This window comes from Pithys albifrons, chromosome 2 (genome assembly GCF_047495875.1).
Source record: "Pithys albifrons albifrons isolate INPA30051 chromosome 2, PitAlb_v1, whole genome shotgun sequence".
NCBI classification, from domain to species: domain Eukaryota; kingdom Metazoa; phylum Chordata; class Aves; order Passeriformes; family Thamnophilidae; genus Pithys; species Pithys albifrons.
The window spans coordinates 81,293,566-81,312,389 of NC_092459.1; the positions used below are offsets into that span (position 1 = coordinate 81,293,566).

The following is an 18,824-nucleotide window of genomic DNA, read 5'->3' on the forward strand; positions in this document are numbered from 1 at the left end:
TGAATGGGCTTTGTTGCAGTTGAAGGATTCAGGTAGGGAAGGCATCGGTACCGAAATTTGACAAAAGGTGGTTCATAACTGAAATAATACTCAGACTGTGGCTGAGTGATCCAGCTCAGGACTAGAAGCACTATGGCCATGTGGGGCTGGTTCTTGATTTTGCCTGAACCCCAGCAGAATCCTATGCTGTAACAACCATGCAGTTCCTAATATTTAGCCTGTTCAGCAGTAGCCTCAGTGCATGGGCCTTCTCATTGAAAACTTAGAATGCTTGACTTCTGCTTTTTCAGTGGGGTTTTTATCCCGACTACAAAAAAAAAAAAAAAAAAAGAAAAATTAAATGAAAAATGGGAAGTAAACATGTAAACTTTTACTTCATTTAGAAATGTATCTGCCAAACTGCAGGGAGGACTACGTAACTCAGCTGCTTATAATAGAAGTCTGACTTACATTAAGACAGGAAATGGAAACTCAAGTGGTTTGGGGACTGGCCTTCATATGAATTCATATTCAATAAGAACTCATGTAGCAATTATGAATATGTAGAATAAGAATATTGTAGAGATAGCTATATTACATCGTGGAGATTGTTGCACTGTACTATGGTAGCGTCCTTGAAGTAAAATCAAACTTCCTTAGTAATCCAAAGCAAAAATTGACTTGCTGAAGGCATTTGGGAACATAGTTTAAGCCTCTCTAAGCAGTTGATCCGAAGAATTCACAATTCCTGTATCACGGGGATGCAGCGACTGAGAAACAGCTCTATAAGTAGTTGGCCAGTCAGGATTCCAAGGACAGTCAGTTAGTTTTCTGCCATTCTGGGCAAAGGTTGTGAATTGTCTGTTTTATTACATTTTCCTTTCTGGTGGGTTTTCACTCTGAGTCTACCAACAGAAAAAGCTGGACCCTTAAATCTATGTGTTGTATATTAAAAGAAGAGATTTGATGCATCCTATACCCATGAAGTGGGGCGGTCCCGTGGTGTAAAGGAGAGCACTCTGGACTCTGAATCCCAAAGACCTGAGTTCAAGTCTCAGTGGGGACCGTCCCCTGGCAGTTCAATGCCTCCCTGCCATCCCATCCCGTCACATCTCGGATGCTCAGCAGGGTCAGCCCCGGTTAGTACCGGGTGCTGTGACAGTCCCGAGGACTTCCCTGTCACTGTCCAAGCTCACTCGGCCGTGGCAGATGGACCTCAGGACTGAAACAGTGGGGAAAGTTCTGTGCACACTGTGCCTGACCTAAAAAATCCACTGCACAGGTGGGAAGGACACACCCATGTGGGGAGAGCCCTGCCCAAATCTGCATTCGTGAAGTCTGGCCATACACCCATGAAGTTCTTCAGTTTCTGACTGAAAGCCTCAATAGCCTTAGTGTTAACTAATGATAAATTAATGTGTTTCATGAAAACTTTTCTAATTAAATACTGAATGTAGTAAAACTCTTGGCATAAGTTTCCAGTGTGCACTTATAGACCTGTTTCCAAGGCCAGGAGGAATTCCTTATACCCTGTTTTCTTGTAGCTCCTATGGGATTTGTTTTTAATTGTGAAGGGCAAAGATGGGGAAGTGTGAATTCTCCACTGGTATATTCCTGTATATCAGTACTCTGTCTCCTAGGCTTTCCTGGACTTAACAGGGCAACGTGGTGGCTATAGGTTTCTGGGATGAACAAAGCAAGTGTTGATTTTAAAGCAACTCTGTTAGGGGAAAAACATTTCTTAAATTACTGTAAGTTCTTCTGTTGCTAAAAAATTTTCAGTAGACACTTTATTTCTGTCAGTCAGCTAAAAATTCCTCCCACTGGTGGATATGTTTCCATTTAACTTAGTAGGCAAAGGCATCTTTTCTAATTAAGTATTCGGGTATTTGTCTTAACTCACCTTCAGTCTATAGTGGCCATGGGTTGTCTGAAGTAGGTGTAAAGAAGATACTGAACACTGCTGAAAACTTTGTGTAGAATATAACAATGATCATTGCATCTCAGTTCCTGTACGTCTGTGGTTAGGTAATCATGCTAGGGTCATTTATTACTGTCTTAGGAACAGAGCCCTGAGCTCAAGGGCCACCTTTCACAGTAAAGAATTCAATTTATTTTCCAATTCCATTTAATCTTTGTTGCTGTTGGGGCTGCCAGCAAAGATGCCTGTTGTAATGTGGATGTATCCACTAGGAAAAATTGACAGATGGTAACAAAATCTTGTACCAATAATCCAGGCTGTGTTTGAACTCATGACCTATATGTGAAGGGCTCAGTATCCCGTTACAAATCCCTTGAGCTATCTACTCATCTGTGTCTAATTTTCAAATAGTCCCTGTCTCATGCCTATTTATTCTGTCATTGTTTTAGGTTCATTGTACCCTTTCTGTCTGTTAATACCATTCTGATATTCTTCCCATATTTCTGTTTACTTGGATACTCTCTTTTTCAGTTTCCAAGCCTGTCTTTTCTGTGCTACGTTGTATTTCATTATCCATTAAAAGGGGAATGGTTTGGAATTTAATAAAATTGTTCAATACAATGAATTAATGCAAACATTCATTTTAGTGAATGTGACCCTGTTTCATGTAGTAAGTTCAGGAAATTGATTAGATTTTACCTGAGGTTTTAACAGGTGAGGAAGGATAAAATTTGCACAGAGATCTTTTGAGAACACATACAATTAATAAGGCCATTCACTGATATCTTCACTAATCTGTTCATAAGACCTTCTGCTATTTGGTATAAGCAAAAAATGCAAATGAGTGTTTTCTAGAGATACTAATTTTTTGTTTGAGGTTATTTCTATTACTGTAACAGTAGTCCTATTATAACATAATCTTGACTTAGTTTTTATTAAATTATGGAATAAAAAGCAGCTTCTGTCATAGCTATGTTACTGTGATATTTTAATTGCTAACAGCACCTTTCTCTCTTCATAAGCCTGAAACAGAGTTTTGGCTTTGAGCTTCTTGTAATGGCTAATATCTAATAATTTTATTGACAAATTGGGCTAACCATCTATTCCTTCATCAGCAGATCATGCCAATAGTAGATGAATTCACAAGCCATGTGGAATTCCTTGTGTTTCTCTCTGAAATTTCAGATAAGAAAAAATGATTTTCATATGTTTTGTAAATGTGAATACAGAAATAAGCTGAATCAAATTGCATTTTTAATATGTAGACTAACTTCTGTATCCAAAAAGCAGGATCCTTTTATGCAGTCCATTATAGGAAATAGTGTAATTGGATATTTAATTTACTGTTGACCAAAGGATCTAGTGACATGAAAATTTAATATTTATTAAATTAGTATTATTTCAGCTTCTTTAAAGGACATTCAGATCTCCCTGTGTGATAGATACACCAGCATCGAAAGAGTTTTCTGTAATTAAGTGCATTTGTCTGATTTCCAGGCTTCATTGAGAGGCAGTCAGATAAAATATCCTTTAGAAGAAAAGTGACTGTTCAGAAAGATATTTACACACATATACATATAACTCTCTTCAGATCATGTGGTTTGCCTGCAAGAATGTGTGCAAATACTTTCTTTATTTTTCCTGAATCAAGAGTCAGAGACTACTAACGAAAGTTATTCTGACTGGAGCATAAAATACCTGCCCTTTATGGGAGTGCATTTTGAAGCATTAGGTTACAATGTTATCAAATCACAGTATACTCTTTCCCCCCTGGGCTGATGCTTTGAATCATTTAAAAACTCTGGAACTGTTTTTCCTATTGCACTTAGGTACTGAAACTTGTCCTGGCATTGGACCAAAGAAAGAAGATAAACAGCTGAGCATTATTTCCCCAGGTGAAAACAAAAGTGAGAGACAGACAGAGGCAGCAACTCCTTGGGTAGCTGCAGGAAAGGACCACATGGAGGAGCAGCACTGCAGTGCTGAATCAACACTGGAGCCACACACCCAGTCCACAGGGACAGTGGGCAGGCCTTCTTCAGGCTGTTTATCATCTGGGAATGCCAGTAAAGATAACAGTTTGCAGCTGAGAGAAAGACAGCTCTTCAAGGATGCAGAAAAAATAGAAGGGGCTGAGGAGCCTGGAGTGAAACTCCCTCTTGAACCAATGGTAGATGCCTTGGTTTTAACAGATGCTGACTGCATGCCTACTGATTTGGTTCCTTCTGATAAAGACGTGCAAGCTGATAGAAATCTGCTCAGATCAAAACATGCTGCTGGCTCTCCAGATATTGCTAGTGGGCAGCTGGGAAGCAGTGATATAAAGCAGCAACAGACACAGCCTGATGACGATGATGAAAAGTCTTCACAGGACAGAACTGCATCAGATGTACGATCTGGGTGTAATAAAGTGTCTGAGCATCAGAGTACTGCCCATTCACAAGTGTGCAAGGAAATACAGAGAGCAGCAGCACAGGAAGAGAAGGTAAATAATGAAGAAAGAGAAGATTTATTTCTCAGATTTTTAAATGGGAACGTAATAGACACTGAGGAATCAATCTTAGAAAACCAAGAGGACTTTGACGCTGTTCCAGATATTTCACCCGAACGAGCATCGTATAACGCACTGGAAGCTTTATCACTAGATGACAGCTTTTCTTCTCTTGATGAACTTGCAAGAAGGATAGAGATTGCTGAGGTAAAGACTGTGAATTCTATAAAATCTTTAATGTTTGTCTCAAAATACTGTAGATATTGCAAACTTCAAACTGTGTTAACAAAGTTCCTTAATATATCACTTTCAAATCTGAAATCTATACATATTTAAATGCTCTAAGTTAGTCAGGAAAAAAGGTTTGGTTTTGCCTGTTTGTCTCCTTGACCAGCAGCGCACAATGTTTCTAAAAATTAGATTAATTTTTACATGAGTGTGAATAGCTGGGTTTTTTTAACATTTTTGTTCTGACAAAGACTGTCAGGAGGTGTTCTCACAATTCCTGTTAAATCACATTTCATGTCAGAGGTGTACATAATGCCTATAATGTAACGTGCTTCCTTTGTTTTCATAGAACAAAATTTGCTTTTTCTTGCCTATTCTGTGTGGGTGAGAACTACATATGTATAAATTCTGTATAAGAATGTATGGGTTTCTAATTTTGTCAGGTTTAGGCAGCTTTGTTGTTCAACCAAAGCTAAGAAAGCTTCTAACCCTGAACCCAGCTTCCTGAAGCACTGCTGATAGGCCCTAACAAGCTCATGCTTTGAAAATAAAGAAGATTTATTGCTTTGGGAATTTTCTTGAGAGTGTATGACATCCTTGCTTTATTTGTCTTCTGTTTTTTCTGCATTTGGATCCATGGGGCCTTAAGAGATTTTTCTTTAAAGGAAAACAGTTTATTGTGAAATGATGTGATTTCAGATGCTGGAGGGGGAAAACTTGTATAAAGGTATCTTCTTAGTTCATCTCTATTTTTAATGTATTTAATAATGCAATATCCCTTGGCAATAAAGTAACAGTACTTCTCTATAGATCAGAAGCTCATGCTCAGAGACCAAGAACCTCTATGATTACTCAGGAACAGACACCAAGTGGGGAACTGAATACTAGAGATCAATGCAAATGTTATTACATTTGGCAAAGTCTCCAGAGCTGGAAACAGTATTTTGGTTTCTCTCCCCACCTAAACAGTTTCTTGTCTCCTTTCCAAGATCATATCTCTTGTCTTGTTGTGGTCTGTTAGGAAGCATAATGCATACTAGGACTGAGAGCCATGTGCACAAACTGTACACAAGCTCCTGACAATGTGCAGATGCAGAAACCCACATACATGTATTCAAACTTTTCCACTAAATCCATTGGCTTATGGTCACTTAAAGGATGGATTTCAAAAAAATAACATTTTGTTGTCAGTTTTGCTAAGCTCATATACATGTATAACAGAAGAGTAATTTACATATCATCCCTCAGCTTTAGATTTAGGCTCACTGAAAGTTCAGTGTTTTAACAGAGGCATAATGTTCTGTTTCACACAGAGAAATCCTAAATTAATCCCATTGCTACTATTTTAAAATTGCTACATTTGTGCCAATTGCATTTAAGAGGATGGGTTAGGAAGCAGCATATTGATACTGTTTGAAAAACTATGCTTGTATTGATTGTCCCTGTGACCAGTAATGATGCTTTACAGGGGATCTAGTTTCATTTCTACTTTGCTCTTCCAATGCTGGGACTGCCAGTACTCTGATGGCAGAGTTGAGTCTCTGCAGAGGAAAAAGTACCTTGAGTTTTATCACAGTACTTTTTCTGACCATATAAGGCATAATGTTGGTTGCACTGGGGAGAGTCCATTTGAATAATTCTTAGCAAGAGGCCCGAGGTGTATGTGAGGCATGGGGTTTAAACTGGAAAAGAAACAGAAGGAGGATTAACTTCAGTAACAAAGTTTGTAATATGCAGCATCTGGGTTGTTTTGCAGTACATGAAATTTCTAGGTGCAGCAGAGTGGACAGCACACCAGCTTGTATTGTTTCATTATACTTTATATTATGTTTTTCCAATTAATCTTACCACCCATCACTAGCCATGGGGTTTCTTTTCAGAGTGGTGAGCACCTACAGCTTTCCTGGAAGTTTGGCACCCCTGAAAAAGCAGCATTGTTAACTTGCATTCATTGATTTTGTTTTAGTGCTAAAATAAGATTGCACTGATGTTTCCACAAGCAGATTGACATTTGTACTCAGCTTCAACACTTCTTCCTTTCTTGTCCTCTTGTGACTTTCAAATTGTATCGTTCAGACTATGGCAGCCTAAGAAGGTAACAGTGTTGTCATACAGTAGCTGTTAATGAAATATCTAGAAAATGCATTGGTAGCCACATGAATGAAATGAATCCTATGAAATGTACCAATGGGGGAGTAAAAAAGAAAAAAATCAATTTGACTGGGATAAAACTTGTCATGGACTGAATATTTCTGAAACTGGCACAAACAAATTAGAATGGAAGGCAGAAGTAAAAATAATTTTGAAATAACCTAGGTACAAAAATTGTATGGTAGGACAAAGTTTTATCAATATTCTTCAATGGAAATGTAAATACTAATTTATTGGTAAATACTTGTGTATGTATTTACAGTTAGGAGGCTTTATTTGACCCCATATTGAGATCCACGAATCATCTCTTGTAGTTTTCTAATTTACATACTCTGTCACTTCCTTTTAGTCTGTCATTTACAATAACTAATTGTATGTATGTATGGCCAGACTTCATGAATGCAGATTTGGGCAGGGCTCTCCCCACGTGGGTGTGCCCTTCCAGCCTGCACAGTGGATTTTTTAGGTCAGGTACAGCGTGCACAGAACTGGCCCCACCATTTCAGTCCTGAGGTCCATCTGCCACGGCCGAGCGAGCTTGGACAGTGCCAGTGAAGTCCTCGGGACTGTCACAGCACCCGGTACTAACCCGGGCTGACCCTGCTGAGCATCCGAGATGTGACGGGATGGGATGGCAGGGAGGCATTGAACTGCCAGGGGACGGTCCCCACTGAGACTTGAACTCAGGTCCTTGGGATTCAGAGTCCAGAGTGCTCTCCATTACACCACGGGACCACCCCTAATAACTAATTACAAAAGTGAAAATCCACCAAGTTCTGACTCTGGCTTTAAATAATGGCAAAACTGAAATCATACTTTGTATATAGTACAGTCCCTTATACTGGCTATATCTTCAGTAGTACAAACCATGTACAACAATGTGCAAATGATGGAAAATGACTGTAATTTTAAGATTCATTCAGCTAACAAAGAGTTGTGAAGCACTGTCAGCAGTTGGCAGCAACTGATATTGGAAGTGTGTAGCCTCTTCTTAGATATCTTTACCATCATTTCTCTGAGAATGAAATGACACACCAGTGGTGAAGCAAATTGTAACCTCAATAATATATTTCATATAAAATAAAAGTTTATAACACAAACTTTTTGTGTGAGTGACAATTAGGGAAATGAGTAAATTCCTAATGTTTTTCCTGATTAGAAAATTATAATTTAAAAATTCTTTTTAGAAAGCAAAAATAGTACTCCTTTCTACCACAACATATGGCTTTTGTTTGGCAGTGTTTATCCACCAAGAAATGAAGTCTCCACCTATCTGTACTAGACTTGGAGAATTTGTTTTGGATTCCCTGTTCTCTTGTATAGCTTGGATCCTGTAGTTTTGAGTTTGCAAAAGCTGCACTTCCTTATGAAATGCTTACATGGTGTTTATTTATTGCTGTATAAAGGAGCACGGCAAGTGTATCAGCAGGAAAAATAAAGCCTGTTGCTGTGCTATGAATACTGAATCTGCTAAGTCAGCTCCTTTTCAACTCAAATTACTCATGTGTTTAATGTATTTTATCAGCAAAAGGGTTTGTCTGCTGCTTTTATTGTAACCCAGGGCAGTCTTGGTTTTTTGTCAGTTTGTCATATGGCTGTGGATTACTGCTTTAAAAAAAAATCTGGTATTGCTAGTAATGAAAGTGTTGTCCTTTGCCAAGTAACCGAATAAGGAATACAGCCCACAGAAAAATACACAAACCAAACAACTCCTTTAGTAGTTCTCTGCATTCAGACCAAAATACTTCATACAATGAACTTTTCTTCCTAGTTTCCAGTTTTGGGGTTTCTATTTGTGTCTGTATGGTACAAATAATTCTAATAGTCAAGTTCAATCTGTCTTCTCGAAGAGCTTGAAGTGCAAGGCCTTATTTTCATAGTTTTGTCCAGTATGTTTATAAATATACATCCTATTCATTGAAAATATGCACAATGTAGGAAACTTTTTAATATTTTATTAGCAAATGCTGTTTTAAACAGAGATCAGACAGGTAGTTTAATTAGAGCTTATTTTTTTCTTATTTTGCAACCTGGTTATTAAACTTTATCCAAAAAATGTAAAACTTTTTATAGAAGCAGAATCAGTTTCTATTAATGGTGGTAAAGAGAGAAAAGCTAAAATATTTGGGAGTTTCAATTAACCAACAGTCATTGCTGCTTTTCTTTTTTTTTTTGACTGTTGATCAAAATGCCACCACACACCCATATGCCATTTTAGTTCCTGTGCAGTAATTGTGAAAACTCCAGTCAAAAGATTTTGTGAAGGCCAGCACAGCTGAGGGAGTAAGCTCAGTTACACAGATGCTCCAAGACCATTTTTTATGAATTATCTGGCTTAGAAATAAGATGATGTTTAAATGTTTGATGTTTCAGTAGGGTCCTTTATGCAGCCCTTTTATGTAAGAGCTGTTTGCAGTGCATTCCAGTGCAAGCCTATGTTTTTCCTCCTGTGGTTCAAGTCAAGAAGAGGCTTGACTTGTGGTCACCTGTATTAACCACAGTTCCCTTGTTAACTCCCAATTTAAATAACGTACTCTGCCTCTTTAAATTCCTTCTAAAGACTGGGATTTAAAACTTTGTTTTGTGTGGCAGCTAAGTCCCTCTTCTTGGATGTTTAACAGGAGATGGATCTAATATATACATTTTGTATATTGCAGAACAAAAGAAAAAACCTTAATTACATGATTCTTGAAATTTTAAGGCAGATGAAGTATGGCAGATGAAGTATATTTATGGCATGAAGCTGTGTCAGGGGAGATTTAGATTAGATATGAGGAAAAGGTTCTTCACCCAGAGGGTGGTTGGGCACTGGGACAGGCTCCCCAGGGCAGTGGTCACAGCAGCAAGCCTGACAGAGTTCAAAAAGCTTTTGGACAGTGCCTTTGGCCCATGGTGTGACTCTTTGGGTGTCCTGTGCAGGGCCAGGAGCTGGAGTTTGATGATCCTTATGGGTCCTTTCCAACTCAGGATATTCTATGATTCTATTATTTTAAGCGAAGGATATTCAGAATAGAGAAACCTGTGCTGTGTCAATTACTTCTTTACACATTTAAAGTGAATCCTGAAAGAGCCGTGTAGGCTGACAGGAAAAGTGAATGAACCTCATTGTAGCAAGACTTTCCCCCACAAGCCTTTTATGTAACTGTAATCACTGAAACACATTTCCACATAATCCTGTCAAGGATAGTCCTCTGATTTTAAGCTTGGAGAACACTGAGTTTGTGACACATTCAGAAACCGTTACAAGCTAACAAAGTGCAGCACCTCAGTTTGAAATGATGACTTGTAGAATGGACCACATCTAATCTTAGAGCAAACTGCTGTGAATGCCCTGCTGTTCCTGGGTGACATTCCCACCTAGTGCAGTCCGAGCCACTTGGGAACAGGCGTGCCAGGCGACAGCTAACCCGCTGTGTGGGTGGTGTGGGAGAAGCCATTGATCCTCTTTATGAAAGCAATGATGTAAGCAGAAGCTTAAAATAATCTGCTCATCTAAAGGACATAATTTCATCTTCGCCCTCCCAAATATAAGTCAAATTAAAGCGCTGCTGTATGATCCCCCTTCCTTGTCACAACAAGAAACTATGAGTGTTGATTTTCCTGTTTGCCTGTTAAATTTTTGTGGTGGTTCTGCAAAGCTAATTTAACATTACCAGTAGAAGCCTCACCTCAGTGCATTAATCTGTTGTAATAAACACTTGCAAACTAATGTTTTTGGTTCATTTGTGTCAAATACTGGTCCTCTGTATGTTGACCACCACCTTCACACTTCCACTACTTTCCAAGTACTTCATTGCACTGTTTCATTAAATAATCCATTTAAGCTCTTGCAAAGATAATTGAAAGGGAACAAGAATATCAGAAGCGATAGTGTGGCACAGATCAATTTTCTTCTCTCAGTTGGGATTTTGGGAAAAAACATTAGACTGTAGGCATACACCCACAGTGACCCAGCTCTGTAAATTGTGCAGCATCATGTTATTTGTCCATTTGAGGGCTATAAAACACTGCCAGACTAGAGACCCCGTAGGTGTAATTGCCATATTTATCAGTTAAAATGTTGCAAATGCCAAAATTGGTCCAGCACCTACTGGAATGTGCTCTGTCTGTTGCTGTGTTCAGTGCACCATCTCTGTGAGTACAGCATGCAGCGATGCATTATATAAGCTCATACCATGAAGCAAGTTTGGGGCGTAAGTTATGAAGTCATTTCTTTTTAGTTTTTCTACAGCTCTTGAACTGCAATGCAAATAGACTTCTGTAGGTGGCCTTCGAACTTAATTCTTTGTTACAGGTAGACTTAAGCAGTCAGTTGTCTGCAACTGTTACTGGGAAAGTTGGGGGGGTTTGAGTTTTTGTGAGAATTACAGGCATTTGGGGTCATTTCCTTATAGAAGAGTTGCACTCAGTTGTAAATGCGATTTGTTTCATCTGGAGCACAAATGTATACATACTACTTTTCAATTTAACAAATCTGATCTACAGAGTAAGTTTTAAAAAGCCCTACTAAGATCTAGGAGGAAATCATTAAGACTTTTTTGAGGTAAAGATGCTCACAAGATAAAAAAGGGTATGTCTAAACATGCTTATTTTAATTTCTGTTTATTTCTAGCCCATTGGGAACTACTTGCTTAGGAAATCATTTGTCTCCTGATACTTCACCTACTTTCATTTCTCTAATGACTAGGAAGTTACAGACTGTTCAGCCATCCCAGTATGGCTTAGCATATACTCTTGCAGCCAGTCCAAATGCTATAGCAAAGAAAAGAGAAGTTATGGTTTATTGACTTGTTGACTGTATCACTGTTTGGGTGACCAGCCTGTAGGGAAGGATTTTTGAACTGCTGCTATATCCAGAGAGCTTATTAAAATGTGGAGCTGAAATCTATCCAGAGCATTGAAGCTTTCTTTTTCCCTGGTGTTCTCTCTCTTGGTTTTGTATCCCCACTGTAGCTGCTTGTTCACCCTGGGGAACCAATTGCAGTGCTGGAAAATTAATCTCGCAATAAGTATTTGATGGTCTCTGCAGGATTATATCTTTGGAGAGGCAGCAGCAGTGTGTCATTGACTTCTTATTGCCCTCTGATGATCATGTTTTTGACACAAATCCGCCTCTACCGCTGCCCCATCCCATGTGAGCTTACAAAGGAACTGTTGCACTGAACGCAAAGGATGATCCAAACAGCAAATGTGTGTGTATTTAACTCTGATAACACTTAAGGGCAAGCGGTGTCAGTAAACAGCAGATTTATACTGCAGCTGTCCTGCGTGTTAAGGAATTGATGTTTTCAAGGAGGAGGTTTCACTGCAGTGTTTAAAAAAAGTAGAATGGAAACCTTTTATTAACTGTGTAGCTCATTTCTGCTGTAAGCCATTGTTAAATAGAGCTCATGCTTTGATTTCTCACATCTCTTGTGCCACTGTTAGATTGCCCCAGCGGAAGGATTGGTGTCCATACTAAAGAAGAGAGACGACAGGGACAGTAAAACAATTGCTCAAGTCCAGCAAAAGCAAACAAAAAGAAGAGTGCGATTCCAAGAAATGGAAGACACCTTGGATCAAGGTAATTCAAAGCTGTTAATGCATGGGGAGCATTTTTGGGGTGCAAATGGGGTTAATCTTTTTGTTCACAAGAGCAAAGCAGGCCTTCATTGGACATACTATCTTGGTTTTTTAAAACTGAATAAGTGAAGGTGATTGATCAAAGATTATTAATCTGTACCAGGTTTGAGTAGCAAGACTACAGGATACAATAAGCACATTTCCTTTTTAAAGCTTGGATGAGAATGAAGTCACAATTCTTTTCCTCTGGCTGAGTGATTTGCAAGTGACAGCTAATGGAAATTCTTTCATTAATGTTTATTGCTTAAGAGATGGGAGGTGTAGGCTTTCTCCCTAAATCCATTTACTATATGGGTAAAGAGGGATGCAGAAGAGACAAATGTGTTGTGCTTTGTCCTTTGGTAGCTTTCCAACCCTTTCTAGTAGACCAGGAAATTGGAGGGTGACAGATTTTAACCTTGCTTTATAATTTAATATCCATACATATTTGCTGGCTGTCATAAATTTGGCTTTACACCTCACCACCTTTTTAATGGGCTAAATAGCCTCATGAGAAATGCAATATGTTATTCTGTTATGCTTTTCTTGGAGTTCAAGATCTCTATTATTCAAACCAAAGAGATACTAAGAAAAATACTTTTAGTTGCTAATGATAGTACTTTCTATATCTGCTGTGTATGCCAGCCATGAAATTGTATTAATTAGTGCTAAAAGTGCATTGTGTCTCAAACATTCACAGCCTAAAAGAGAATCTATCCCGTATTTTTCTTGAAATTATTTTAAAAGTATGTATGCTTTAAATAAAGTGTCAATTAGTTTCTTCTATGATTTTCTCCCAAGAATTTAGTGATTCAAAGGGAAGTTGTTTTATACTACTATTTCTATTGTTTTAAATCTGATTTTGAACACACACACACACACAAAAAAGCACTTGAATCTTTCTTCTTTTTTTCCTTCTTTTCCCTTTCTTCTCCCTGATGAAGAGTGAAGGGAGTTCAGAAAGTTTCTGAGCCACGTCTGACAGAAGATGCTGATGCAGATTACCAAAGACAAGTGAGGTTGTGAGGATGTAGCAGCACCTCTGCAACCTCTGTATTGCTCTTACTCTGTAATAAACAATCATGCAAAGAGGCAGCAGAGAATAACTGAAATCTAAAATTACCCTGAAGATTTTGCCTCTATCCTTGCAGACAAAACATGAGAGGAAACACAAGCAGTTCATGGTAGCACAGTCAGTGTCATTACAAGTGAAGCAAGAGTGTTTCTATTTGTTTTAGTTTCAGAGCTTTCATCTCATTTCAACTATTTGCCTGAAGGAAGGCTTTGGTTGTGCAGTATTCTCATAGGTAAGTGCATTTTGCTTCAGTGTGGAATGACTCCACAGGTGATATGAGCAAGGACAGGTACACAGACTGCAGAAATGAAGCTATAGAATTAGGTGTCTGAAGACACACAATTCCTGGTATGTATTATGGTCACATTGACACGATGAGCATTATTAAGTGTGCTTACCTCCTGACCCATTCATGGTGAAAACCCATCTCAGGTTTTCTTGCATGTGTTTGTATTGCTTTGTATATCATTCTTCTTCACCTTTTCTGCTCTCATTTACAGATGAAGTATCTGGTGGCTCCTGCATTTTGCTGATCCTGCTGTGCATAGCAACTGTTTTCCTTAGCATTGGAGGAACTGCACTGTACTGCACCTTTGGTGACATGGAATCCCCCGTGTGTACTGATTTTGCTGACAACATGGATTTCTATTATACACAGATATTGCAGCGTATGGAAGAACTTAAACACTGGATAGCCTTCTCATAGTTGAAATGAGCAGAGACAGCACATCAAGAGCTCACCAATGGTTACTGGAGAGGGTAGAAATAAATGGTGATTTCAAGTTCTCTAACACTTGCCACCTGCAGGTGATCTGTATTTGTTGATATACTTTCACTTTTACTTAGAAATCAAGAAAATTTTAGTTTAGCAATCAGGTGGCAAAATGTTCACATCTGTTCACAACTGTAGCATTGTGGTTTGGGAGCATACAAAAGTTATTACCTTCTCTTTTGAGAGTAGGCAAGTCACTTTTCATCAACTTCAGCAAGTGAAGAAGAAAGAAGAAAATTAACTGTCTTCTATATTCTCTCCCATTGCCACACATTGTGTAAGCAATCTCTGGAAGCTTAGTAAAAAGACAGCTTTAATTTACAGCTGTTTGTGCAAAGGTGTTGCCTCCAGCTATCATGCAATAAGTCTGTGTTTTATGGAAACATTATTTTTCTTCTAAGTCTTACTGTTTTTCTCCATTTTATTTCTCCTGGTGAGCCATGTAATTATTTGGGTGGAGTGAGAAGAGTGCAGCAGCATTCATGGAGCCCTCATTTGGTGATTACCAGGCTGACCCTGTATCTTAGAGCTTATGGTGAATATCATGAGTGGGATAAATCTGCTGGCAGATTTCACTAAATTTCTTGGACCTTTATTCTTAGTATTTATTGTATGGGTTGTATTAGAAATGGAAGGTAAAAAAGAAATTATTGGTCTCACTAAACACAGAAACAAAAGATGTTTAGTAAATTATTCATATTAAATAGTCAAGTGACTTTGGCCAATTTTAAAGCACCTGGTACCAGGTGTGAGGCTAACTGGGTTTTCTGTCCAGCTATGTCACTGACTTGGAGCAATCACTTTGTGCCTCAGTTTCTCTTCCGTAAATGGGGAATAATGATCCTTGCCTTTGTCTATGAATATTTATTGCATTTAGGGCTCATGTCTGATTCATCCCAAATGAGTGCACAGGATCACAGGACTGTGTGGCTGCAGCCTCTCTCAATCAATCAGTCAATGTTATGTAAAGTGGGACTGATCAACAGAAGAGATTCAGAGGGTCACTGCAAATCTGCAGCGTTTAGTAGTCCAGGGCATTTGTTCCAGCAGATAAAGCACATTTGCATCTATTTGCCTTGCAGTTCTGAGACCTGTATCATAAAATCTGTTCTTTTCTATCAGATATACAAACAAATTTAGGTCAGTACAAAAAGTCATTTTCAATGGGTATTTCTATCGCTTGGTGCTCAGCCTTCCCTATGGTGGTATGTGAGAGAAACATTGACAGGACAGTGAAGGTGAGAATTGGATACACAGGCCTGTGGCCCACACTCTGGTCAAAATGTGGCAGCTGTTCTTGCACAGAGCATAATGGTCTAGCCCTGCTGAAGGTGTTAGTGTGAAACGATTCCTTTACACCTCAGGAAACAGCATTTTTGAGGGGTCCACCTCGCTCCACTCCATGATTTCCTGCTTACTAACATGTATGATGCACTGTGTTCAGGTTTAGGATATTGTTCTGTAAAATGCTATGAAGTGAAATCTTCAGATACTGCTCAGAATTATAACATTAAATGATCATGCTTTCTGGCATTTGCAAGTAAATTGTCCCTCTAGTGAGCTTGATTGTTCCTAACGCACTGTTACACTTAACGGGTTTTTAAAGTGAAATTTAAAATCATGTTTTTTCTAGAATAAACTGCATGTATGATTTCTCTTTTTGTTTTCACTGTGAAGGCTTAGTTTACTTATACCCTAAGGAGCCTCATGTATAGCTTTATATTAAGCTAGCAAATTTAAAATGCCCAAATTAATGAAAATTTCTGCTTTCAGAATGAAACCTGAGAACTATAGTTTGATATATTTTTTGTTTGTTTGTTTGTTGTCCTCAGAATATATTATAATGCTGGGCTAATCTAAAGGAGAAAGGGAAAGACACTTTTGTATTGTAAAGTGTTACTGGCTGGTTCAGTTTATTATTTGAATTCTGAGTTTATTTATTTAGTTCTTCTTTTAAAGAGAATTTTTTTTGTAATTTACTCACAGAATAATTAAAAGCATGCATTCAGTTCAAGTATGTATTTATAGTAACTATGTAGTTAGAATATATTTTGGGTTTCTATAACTTTGCATCAAGTGTTTCAGGATATTAAGTTTATTCCTAAGGAGACAACTGTTGATTTCAGGTTAAAAAAATCTTTTAAACATTTTCTGCATTTCATCACCAAAAAGATCAAGAGGTATATAGAGATCTATTTATTCAAAAGTATATCAGACATGGAGATCAAAATCCTCTACTTCTAGGTTCATTTAATTAAAACTATTTTAAAATAATTATTTTATTTACAACTGTAAAGCTATTTAAAGTCAAAGCAAATTTTAATAAGCATTTCCATTTCAAATCAGTGATCCAGATCCTGGTATGTTTGCCTTGTGCTGCATTCCTAGTGCAAGGACTCACTACTAGCAGCAGAATTGCCTACCAGAAGATCATGAAGAGGTTGGACATCACTTTGTCAACATGTACTCCTTGAAAAATGAGCGTCCGGGCATTCTGTGTAACTCAGCTACCTTACACTTGTAACTTGGAGAGTCTCCCCTGCTTCCCCACCTATGCCATGGTACCACACCTGCAAAGTTTCTCAGGATTTGAGGGAGCAGAAAGGACACACACGCACAGGCTGTCCAGCTCCTGATCCGAGCTGCTCAATCCTCAGATGCAACCAAGTGTTTGAATCTGGATCCAGTTTCTGTTGGCATTCCTTTATAAAAAGCTCATGGTATAAATTGTTGGTTCATGTGACAATTCTGTTGGTGCAAATAGTTTGGATGGTCTGTAGGACATTATCAAACTTGTAGCTACCAACATACCAAAATCTGCTTTGCATTGGAACTCCAGAGTGTGCAGATAGGCTTGATCCTGCCCTTCCTCTAGACTGTTCTCTTTGGACACTGGTGACATTGCTTCCACCTGGGTGTCCTGAGGCATTAGGACTGTCAGGTAAATCCAAGTGAAAAGAAATCATGGATTTGAACAGTTATTCCTCTTGTCTGAGTGTTTTGAGGTAAAATGATACTGAGAAACAGCTAATACTGTTTAAGGAGGAAGAAAACAGAGGAAAAAGGTTTTTCCCTCACACATACTTGGTGCATTTTAAAGCCTTTTGTGTAGAACTTCTTATTTATTTATTCTGTTTCCTTCCCTGCCACTCTCTTTATGGCTGTTCTGCTTGGCAGTAGGGGAAACATACTATGCTGGTGTAAAAGAATTTGTAGCTGGTAGGAAAATTCAGGGAATGGTTCTATACATGACAGTAGTTAAAAGTGATTTCCTAAAATATGACTGCATTTCAGGTTGCTAGTGTACATTCCAAGGAGTCATGGCCACTCAATCATCACCTTCAGCACTCTACTAGAAGCCCCCACCTTCCTGTTTATTCTTTGAGCATAATTATTTTGGAGAGACTCATGTGAGAAAGAAAAACCAACAAGACTTTTGATACAGATTCAGCATATGCTGCCAAAAAAGAGCTTTCTGACAACATAATTAATGCCCTCACCCCAAATTACCTCGACTACGCCAAGAAAAGCACTGTGATGTAGCACAGCCACACCATACTACAGGTTCGTTTTCAAGGCAGTGTAAGGAAGCAGAGATTCCACAGCCCTGGTATGCCAGCAGAAGTCTGTGATCTAGACACAGTCTGTGTTTTAAATTTTTTCCATTATCTTTGCTTCCAACCTGGAAATGCATAGCCCTGGTGACAAGCAGTAGAAAGTAGCATAACGAAAAGGGAAACTTTTGTTCAGGGATTTTGGTAAAGGGCAAGTTTGAACTGTCAAATAAGCAGAGTACATTGGAAGTCCAGATTCTTGTGTGATGGGTACTGTTCCACTTAATAACTTAACGGGATGTTACCCTCCTAAGGAAACACGTTCGCCTACTTTGTACTGTAATGTAAAACCAACAACATCTGAAAGGAATCAAAACTATTTGTAACAAATTTAACTTAAGCTTCCTTTAGCAAAAGTAGTAAATAATTTTCTTTGAAACCATCACCCAAGCTTGTAATTTAAATACTGTAGCAAAAAAAAAAAATTAAAAATAAAAATAAAAACTGTCCCAAAGAAAATACATGAACCTTTTTGGGTGCTGTGATTTCTAAAAGTCTAAAAAGACTGAGATTTTCTGTGAAATTCACGTAAATGAGCAGTACCTCCAATAAGAATTTCATGGTCAAGTCCAAAACAGAATGGAAAATGAGGATACAACACCTGAGGTTTGGTCTGGTTTTGGGGTAGTTTTCCTGGGTAGGTTGTCTTTGTTTCAATAGTTTAACAAAACCCAGCTTCCTCAAAGAACATTGTTCCTCTAGACAGGGGGGTTTCAAGTACTAAAAATGCTGCCTTACCTGCATCATTGTGAAAACAAATTGACAGGTGGTGAGTTTCAGAATTCTTAGTAACTGGTGGGTGACCTGGATAGTGATCACAGGACATTCTGCCCTCTGAGTACAATTAAAGAAATAAAAACCTAAACAGTTGCAACTCAAGCCATCCCAGAAGCCTGTGATTTGAACAGGAGCATACCAATGGTACACTTGGCAACACTCTTCCACCCACTTTTATTCCTTCTGTCTCTCTCCTCCTTTGCCATTTCTCTCCC

General features: G+C 38.4%; 1 protein-coding gene across 4 annotated transcripts in view; it reads left to right on the plus strand.

Moving 5' to 3' along the window:
• The window catches only part of CNST (consortin, connexin sorting protein), a 51,251-nt gene extending 32,714 nt beyond the window's left edge, over positions 1–18,537 (plus strand). For 3 of the 4 annotated variants that reach the window (XM_071575070.1, XM_071575079.1, XM_071575088.1), the window contains exons 9-12: positions 3,730–4,598; positions 12,198–12,333; positions 13,610–13,678; positions 13,947–18,537. In XM_071575070.1, the coding sequence (XP_071431171.1) occupies positions 3,730–4,598; positions 12,198–12,333; positions 13,610–13,678; positions 13,947–14,152 (1,280 nt within the window). In that variant the 3' untranslated portion in view covers positions 14,153–18,537. The remainder of the gene's footprint in view (positions 1–3,729; positions 4,599–12,197; positions 12,334–13,609; positions 13,679–13,946) is intronic. The other variant, XM_071575097.1, reaches the window with a different exon arrangement.
• Positions 18,538–18,824: the final 287 nt, after the last annotated feature.